The 10000-nt window shown below is 44.6% G+C and overlaps 1 protein-coding gene across 2 annotated transcripts in view; it reads right to left on the bottom strand.

Moving 5' to 3' along the window:
• Positions 1 to 10000, bottom strand: part of arhgap1 (Rho GTPase activating protein 1) — a 23008-nt gene that overhangs the window by 4815 nt on the left and 8193 nt on the right. For both annotated transcript variants that reach the window (XM_072448029.1, XM_072448037.1), the window contains 7 exons: positions 9486 to 9572; positions 9315 to 9413; positions 9141 to 9248; positions 7194 to 7270; positions 6820 to 6897; positions 6262 to 6390; positions 2781 to 2884 (listed from right to left, as the gene is read on the bottom strand). In XM_072448029.1, the coding sequence (XP_072304130.1) occupies positions 2781 to 2884; positions 6262 to 6390; positions 6820 to 6897; positions 7194 to 7270; positions 9141 to 9248; positions 9315 to 9413; positions 9486 to 9572 (682 nt within the window). The remainder of the gene's footprint in view (positions 1 to 2780; positions 2885 to 6261; positions 6391 to 6819; positions 6898 to 7193; positions 7271 to 9140; positions 9249 to 9314; positions 9414 to 9485; positions 9573 to 10000) is intronic.

Genomic DNA, 10000 nt, shown 5'->3' with positions numbered 1-10000 from the left:
CTGCTATGGACACCTAAGAGCGGGAATGAAGCTCTTTTACACTCTGTCTCACTGCTACGGACACCTAAGAGCGGGAATGAAGCTCTTTTACACTCGGTCTCACTGCTATGGACACCTAAGAGCGGGAATGAGACTCTTTTACACTCTGTCTCACTGCTACGGACACCTAAGAGCGGGAATGAAGCTCTTTTACACTCTGTCTCACTGCTACGGACACCTAAGAGCGGGAATGAGACTCTTTTACACTCTGTCTCACTGCTACGGACACCTAAGAGCGGGAATGAGACTCTTTTACACTCGGTCTCACTGCTATGGACACCTAAGAGCGGGAATGAGACTTTTACACTCGGTCTCACTGCTATGGACACCTAAGAGCGGGAATGAGACTCTTTTACACTCGGTTTCACTGCTATGGACACCTAAGAGCGGGAATGAGACTCTTTTACACTCGGTTTCACTGCTATGGACACCTAAGAGCGGGAATGAGACTCTTTTACACTCGGTCTCACTGCTACGGACACCTAAGAGCGGGAATGAGACTCTTTTACACTCTGTCTCACTGCTATGGACACCTAAGAGCGGGAATGAGACTCTTTTACACTCGGTTTCACTGCTATGGACACCTAAGAGCGGGAATGAGACTCTTTTACACTCTGTTTCACTGCTATGGACACCTAAGAGCGGGAATGAGACTCTTTTACACTCGGTCTCACTGCTACGGACACCTAAGAGCGGGAATGAGACTCTTTTACACTCGGTTTCACTGCTATGGACACCTAAGAGCGGGAATGAGACTCTTTTACACTCGGTCTCACTGCTACGGACACCTAAGAGCGGGAATGAGACTCTTTTACACTCGGTTTCACTGCTATGGACACCTAAGAGCGGGAATGAGACTTTTACACTCGGTCTCACTGCTATGGACACCTAAGAGCGGGAATGAGACTTTTACACTCGGTCTCACTGCTATGGACACCTAAGAGCGGGAATGAGACTCTTTTACACTCGGTTTCACTGCTATGGACACCTAAGAGTGGGAATGAGACTCTTTTACACTCGGTCTCACTGCTACGGACATCTAAGAGCGGGAATGAGACTCTTTTACACTCGGTTTCACTGCTATGGACACCTAAGAGCGGGAATGAGACTCTTTTACACTCTGTTTCACTGCTATGGACACCTAAGAGCGGGAATGAGACTCTTTTACACTCGGTCTCACTGCTATGGACACCTAAGAGCGGGAATGAGACTCTTTTACACTCGGTCTCACTGCTATGGACACCTAAGAGCGGGAATGAGACTTTTACACTCGGTCTCACTGCTATGGACACCCAAGAGCGGGAATGAGACTCTTTTACACTCGGTCTCACTGCTATGGACACCCAAGAGCGGGAATGAGACTCTTTTACACTCGGTCTCACTGCTATGGACACCCAAGAGCGGGAATGAGACTCTTTTACACTCGGTTTCACTGCTATGGACACCTAAGAGCGGGAATGAGACTTTTACACTCGGTCTCACTGCTATGGACACCTAAGAGCGGGAATGAGACTCTTTTACACTCGGTTTCACTGCTATGGACACCTAAGAGCGGGAATGAGACTCTTTTACACTCGGTTTCACTGCTATGGACACCTAAGAGCGGGAATGAGACTCTTTTACACTCGGTCTCACTGCTACGGACACCTAAGAGCGGGAATGAGACTCTTTTACACTCTGTCTCACTGCTATGGACACCTAAGAGCGGGAATGAGACTCTTTTACACTCGGTCTCACTGCTATGAACACCTAAGTGCGGGAATGAGACTCTTTTACACTCGGTCTCACTGCTATGGACACCTAAGAGCGGGAATGAGACTCTTTTACACTCGGTTTCACTGCTATGGACACCTAAGAGCGGGAATGAGACTTTTACACTCGGTCTCACTGCTATGGACACCTAAGAGCGGGAATGAGACTCTTTTACACTCGGTTTCACTGCTATGGACACCTAAGAGCGGGAATGAGACTTTTACACTCGGTCTCACTGCTATGGACACCTAAGAGCGGGAATGAGACTTTTACACTCGGTCTCACTGCTATGGACACCTAAGAGCGGGAATGAGACTCTTTTACACTCGGTTTCACTGCTATGGACACCTAAGAGCGGGAATGAGACTTTTACACTCGGTCTCACTGCTATGGACACCTAAGAGCGGGAATGAGACTCTTTTACACTCGGTTTCACTGCTATGGACACCTAAGAGCGGGAATGAGACTCTTTTACACTCGGTTTCACTGCTATGGACACCTAAGAGCGGGAATGAGACTCTTTTACACTCGGTCTCACTGCTACGGACACCTAAGAGCGGGAATGAGACTCTTTTACACTCTGTCTCACTGCTACGGACACCTAAGAGCGGGAATGAGACTTTTACACTCGGTCTCACTGCTATGGACACCTAAGAGCGGGAATGAGACTCTTTTACACTCGGTTTCACTGCTATGGACACCTAAGAGCGGGAATGAGACTCTTTTACACTCGGTCTCACTGCTACGGACACCTAAGAGCGGGAATGAGACTCTTTTACACTCTGTCTCACTGCTACGGACACCTAAGAGCGGGAATGAGACTTTTACACTCGGTCTCACTGCTATGGACACCTAAGAGCGGGAATGAGACTCTTTTACACTCGGTTTCACTGCTATGGACAACCAAGAGTTTCAAACGCTTTTCCAACACTCAGATTCAAGCGTTTTAAATTGTAAATGTGAAAAGTGAGAGTAACGAGCAGCAGCACCTGAGCCAGGAACGTGACGAGGTATCGGAGCGATGCATAGTTCTCCTCAGGAAGAGACTCCACCAGCGTCTTCATGACAGTCACCTGACTGTCCTCCGACACGGCTGCACACAAACACACTCCTTAGAACACCCACACACAACACAACACAACACAACACACAAACACACTCCTTAGAACACACACAACACAACACACAAACACACTCCTTAGAACACACACAACACAACACAACACACAAACACACTCCTTAGAACACACACAACACAACACAACACAACACACAAACACACTCCTTAGAACACACACAACACAACACAACACAACACACAAACACACTCCTTAGAACACACACAAAACAACACAACACAACAAACAAACACACTCCTTAGAACACACACAACACAACAAACACACTCCTTAGAACACACACAACACAACACAACACACAAACACACTCCTTAGAACACTCACAACACAACACAACACACAACACAAAAACACACTCCTTAGAACACACACAACACAACAAACACACTCCTTAGAACACACACAACACAACACACCACACAAACACACTCCTTAGAACACACACAACACAACACACAAACACACTCCTTAGAACACACACAACACACAAACACACTCCTTAGAACACACACAACACACCACACAAACACACTTCTTAGAACACACACAACACAACACACAAACACACTCCTTAGAACACACACAACAAACAAACAAACACACACAAACACACTCCTTAGAACACACACAACACAACACACACACACACTCCTTAGAACACACACAACACACACAAACAAACAAACAAACAAACTCCTTAGAACACACACAACACAACACACAAACACACTCCTTATAACACACACAACACAACACAACACACAAACACACTCCTTAGAACACACACAACACAACACAACAAACAAACACACTCCTTAGAACACACACAACACAACACACAACACACTCCTTAGAACACACACAACACACAAACACACTCCTTAGAACACACACAACACAACAAACAAACAGACTCCTTAGAACACACACAACACAACACAACACACAAACACACTCCTTAGAACACTCACAACACAACACACAAACACACTCCTTAGAACACACACAACACACAAACACACTCCTTAGAACACACACAACACAACACACCACACAAACACACTCCTTAGAACACACACAACACAACACACAAACACACTCCTTAGAACACACACAACACAACACACAACACACTCCTTAGAACACACACAACACACAAACACACTCCTTAGAACACACACAACACAACACACCACACAAACACACTCCTTAGAACACACACAACACAACACACAAACACACTCCTTAGAACACACACAACACAACACACAAACACACTCCTTAGAACACACACAACACAACACACCACACAAACACACTCCTTAGAACACACACAACACAACACACAAACACACTCCTTAGAACACACACAACACAACACACAAACACACTCCTTAGAACACACACAACAAACAAACAAACACACTCCTTAGAACACACACAACAGAACACAACACACACACACACTCTTTAGAACACACATAACACAACACACAAACACACTCCTTATAACACACACAACACAAAACACAAACAAACAAACAAACAAACAAACAAACACACTCCTTAGAACACACACAACACAACACACAAACAAACAAACACACTCCTTAGAACACACACAACACAACACACAAACACACTCCTTAGAACACACACAACACAACACACAAACACACTCCTTAGAACACACACAAACAAACAAACACACTCCTTAGAACACACACAACACAACACACAAACAAACAAACACACTCCTTAGAACACACACAACACACACACACACACTCCTTAGAACACACCCAAACAAACAAACAAACAAACACACTCCTTAGAACACACACAAACAAACAAACAAACACACTCCTTAGAACACACACAAACAAAGACACAAACAAACAAACAAACAAACACACTCCTTAGAACACACACAAACAAACAAACACACTCCTTAGAACACACACAACACAACACACAAACAAACAAACACACTCCTTAGAACACACACAACACACACACACACACTCCTTAGAACACACCCAAACAAACAAACAAACAAACACACTCCTTAGAACACACACAAACAAACAAACAAACACACTCCTTAGAACACACACAAACAAAGACACAAACAAACAAACAAACAAACAAACACACTCCTTAGAACACACACAAACAAACACACACACAAACAAACAAACAAACACAAACACAATCCTTAGAACACACACAACACACAAACAAACAAACACACTCCTTATAACACACACAACACAACAAACAAACAAACAAACACACTCCTTATAACACACACAAACAAACAAACACACTCCTTAGAACACACACAAACAAAGACACAAACAAACAAACACACTCCTTAGAACACACACAACACACACAAACAAACAAACAAACACAAACACACTCCTTAGAACACACACAACACAACACACAAACACACTCCTTAGAACACACACAAACAAACAAACAAACAAACACACTCCTTAGAACACACACAAACAAAGACACAAACAAACAAACAAACACACTCCTTAGAACACACACAACACACACAAACAAATAAACAAACAAACACAAACACACTCCTTAGAACACACACAACACACACACACAAACAAACAAACAAACAAACACAAACACACGCCTTATAACACACACAACACAACACACAAACACACCCCTTAGAACACACACAAACAAACAAACAAACTCCTTAGAACACACACAAACAAAGACACAAACAAACAAACAAACACTCCTTAGAACACACACAACACACACAAACAAACAAACACACAAACAAACACACAAACAAACAAACAAACACAAACACACTCCTTAGAACACACACAACACACACACACAAACAAACAAACAAACACAAACACACGCCTTATAACACACACAACACAACACACAAACACACTCCTTAGAACACACACAAACAAACAAACAAACTCCTTAGAACACACACAAACAAAGACACAAACAAACAAACAAACACTCCTTAGAACACATACAACACACACAAACAAACAAACACACAAACAAACACACAAACAAACAAACAAACACAAACACACTCCTTAGAACACACACAACACACACAAACACACACAAACACACTCCTTAGAACACACACAACAGAACACACACAACACACACAAAAACAAACAAACACAAACACACTCCTTAGAACACACACAACAGAACACACACAACACACACAAAAACAAACAAACACAAACACACTCCTTAGAACACACACAACGCAACACACAAAGGCCGACAGCGAGGCCCGGCGACGTACAGGTGAAGTTGACGATGTCGTTGTAGAGGTGAAAGGTCAGCAGGGGTTCAGGCAGCTCCCGGAGGAACGTCTTCAGGATCACAGCGGCCAAATGTACATCCTCCATGTCGTAGAAGTTCACGGCCACACCTGCAGGGGGCGCACACACCGGGGATCAGCACGGGGACAGAGGCCGCGCACGGGGACAGAGGCCGCGCACGGGGACAGAGGCCGCGCACGGGGACAGAGGCCGCGCGCGGGGACAGAGGCCGCGCGCGGGGACAGAGGCCGCGCGCGGGGACAGAGCCCGCACAGGAACAGAGCCCGCACAGGAACAGAGCCCGCGCACGGGGACAGAGCCCGCGCACGGGGACAGAGCCCTCACAGAGACAGAGCCCGCGCACAGGGACAGAGCCCGCGCACAGGGACAGAGCCCGCGCACAGGGACAGAGCCCGCGCACAGGGACAGAGCCCGCGCACAGGGACAGAGCCCGCGCACAGGGACAGAGCCCGCGCACAGGGACAGAGCCCGCGTACAGGGACAGAGCCCTCACAGGGACAGAGGTCTGTGTTTGTTACCAGAGTTGTAGCGCTGCTGGACCTCTTTGACCAGAGTCACGTTGGCAGAGCGTCTGAAGATGCCCTCCATCTCCAAACCTGCAACACAGAAACACAAACATGGAACTTTGAATCATCCACAGATTTACACAAACCAAACTGACAATCACCAACAGTCACGGGCTGTAAACTTTATAGATCCAGTAGCTCAAACCAACACACTATAGAAACAATTCTTAACGAAATAAAATACTTATAAAACAATGAGTATTAGTTGTAAAATGTGACTTTAACACTTTTATACTTATATATATATAATAAAGTCAAACATGGCTACTTTACATGACTAAAGAATAACAGAGAATATGTTTACTCCAAAGTGTGTTTTGTGTTACCTCTTTCAGACAGGAAGCTGATGGTGTCCCTCATCACCATGGCAACAGGCTCTCCATCAGCGCTCCTCTGTCTCAGGCTGGACAAACACAGCAGAGTGTGAACAACAGGCGACAGCTGCTCTAACAGTATTTCATCTCCTCCAGCACAGTAAGGGGGAGGAGTTATGATATGTACTTATATTTCATGTGGTGGTTGTGATGATAATGATGTAATACAGTGTGTGGGGCTCATTCTGCTTTCCCATCAGATCATTGGATTGAGAATCAACACACATGAAAAACACTTTACACGACGAAATGATTTTAAATTTGCATGAAGGACAAAAATATGAAATGTAGAAATGAGTGAAATATGAAACATTTGCCTCTGGTGGGGTCTGCCAGCTGCTGTTACTGCTTTGTCTAGAATGCTCCACAAAACTGCATGAATATTATATCTGTCTTGCATTTATTCAATGCAGGTGATTTTTATCACTGCAAAGTACCTTAAAGTACATTAAAGTACCTGCTGAATGCTGTGTTTGTGGTGTTCAGGGGCCCGGGATTCACTAAAATACAATCACTGAGTCGGCTCTTTAACAGCATTAAATCGAGCCGACCAATAACATTTAAAGCCTCACACGTCTAAATGTTGTTTTGGAAAACATCCTACAATTCTGACTTTAGCTAGTGTTGCAGAATAAATAGAAGTAGCCTTCTACAGTATGAGGCTGTAGGGTTTATGTCTCTGGGCCCCGGGCCCCAGAGACATAAACCCTAAGACATTACCAGTGTGTGAATCCCACTCTGCGACTCCTGCATCTCTGATGACTTAGGCCCAGAAAACAATCTGTCTCCCACAGCTAAATGAAGTGAATTAGTCATTCATGGAATTATGAAATATTTCCGGGTCTTTCTGTTGCAAATCTGTTGCCGTTATTTTGATCTCAGTGGGACTTTTGTGGTTAAATAAAGGTCAAAAAATAAATAAATGATGACAACTGAACGTAAAGTCCTAAATGTTAGAGCTTCAACCTTGAAGGTAAATGAATAAAGAGGATTAGTTTGGGCTGCACGCAGCAGTGGCCTCAGGTGCATGTCTCACTGTGCAGCTTTTGACCCAAGATTCTGAGTTGTTTCCCAAACTTGTGAAAGTGTTTTAGTGCGTGCAGAAGAATGCAGAAGAAGCAGAAGAATGCAGAAGAAGCAGAAGAATGCAGAAGAATGCAGAAGAAGCAGAAGAGGCAGAAGAATGCAGAAGAATGCAGAAGAAGCAGAAGAATGCAGAAGAATGCAGAAGAAGCAGAAGAATGCAGAAGAAGCAGAAGAATGCAGAAGAAGCAGAATAATGCAGAAGAAGCAGAATAATGCAGAAGCAGAAGAATGCAGAAGAAGCAGAATAATGCAGAAGAAGCAGAATAATGCAGAAGCAGAAGAATGCAGAAGAAGCAGAAGAAGCAGAAGGATGCAGAAGAATGCAGAAGAAGCAGAAGAAGCAGAAGAGGCAGAAGAATGCAGAAGAAGCAGAAGAATGCAGAAGAATGCAGAAGAAGCAGAAGAAGCAAAAGAAGCAGAAGAATGGAGAAGAAGCAGAAGAATGCAGAAGAAGCAGAAGAATGCAGAAGAAGCAGAAGAATGCAGAAGAAGCAGAAGAAGCAGAAGAAGCAGAAGAAGCAGAAGAATACAGAAGAAGCAGAAGAATGCAGAAGAAGCAGAAGAATGCAGAAGAAGCAGAAGAATGCAGAAGAAGAAGAAGCAGAAGAATGCAGAAGAAGCAGAAGAATGCAGAAGAAGCAGAAGAATGCAGAAGAATACAGAAGAATGCAGAAGAAGCAGAAGAAAGCAGAATAATGCAGAAGAATACAGAAGAATGCAGAAGAAGCAGAAGAATGCAGAAGAAGCAGCAGAAGTAGAAGAATACAAAGTCCTGTTCAGTGCATGGGAGTGTTTACGTGTGCAGGGCCTCACATAGGGAGGGGCACTCCGAACACCTGGTCGGGCAGAGGAGGAGAGCGCGGGGGGGACATGGGGGGCTGGGAGGAGGGCTTCAGCGACGCCCTCAGCTTGTTGTCATACCTACAACAGAAAGCATCAGATATTACACTACGCCGCCTCACAGTCGCTCAGTACTCGTGGTCTTACTCTCGGACGCGGGCCGGGATGACCAGCTGCTCACACTTGACCACGTCCTCCAGCTCGCTCAGGTAGTTCACGTAGTTGATCTTTCTGCCAAACTTAAAACTACATGACACAAAACAGCACATTAGATTTCTGAAGAGGTCAAACACACAGATGAAAGTGTGTTGGTCTCACCTGATGAGTGGTTTGAAGAGAATTAGAAGTGTCCTGATAAACATTGTGGGGTGGACGATGTACAGAGCCTTGATGTTCTTTTTGTACCTGGAAACAGCAAAAAATCAATTTGACTGAACTTTAACTTTTTATGATTTCGTGCACAGCAGGTGCTGTACAAGCACGTTCAGCCATAACTGCGACCAAAGACTCTTCATGGTCTATTCTAGTGGTCAGTGCCAGAGCTTTGTCCCACAGATCCTCTTCAAAGCATCGATAAGTGCAGCTGAAGGAAGCCTCATGTGCCATATGACAAAGAGGCTAACTTCAGCCACAAGAGGGCGGTACAGAAAGAAAGAAGGAATTAAATTGTAGTCAGTGTGGGAACTGGGAACAGAGATTTGCTGTATTATCAGGACAGGAAAGATACGTGTTTAGTTTATTATCCAGTTCAAATGGTGAATCAGATGTATATAATGTCAGTAGATCTCAATGGCTCTAATGGTATTGTCCCCATGTGTGTCCAATATGTACCG

Source organism: Eucyclogobius newberryi, unplaced genomic scaffold, assembly GCF_026437365.1.
Source record: "Eucyclogobius newberryi isolate DKJ021-1_F unplaced genomic scaffold, fEucNew1.0.hap1 SCAF_1, whole genome shotgun sequence".
In the NCBI taxonomy this organism is placed as follows: domain Eukaryota; kingdom Metazoa; phylum Chordata; class Actinopteri; order Gobiiformes; family Gobiidae; genus Eucyclogobius; species Eucyclogobius newberryi.
Note: the sequence above shows the minus strand (reverse complement) of the source record. Positions and strands in the feature narration are given on the sequence as shown.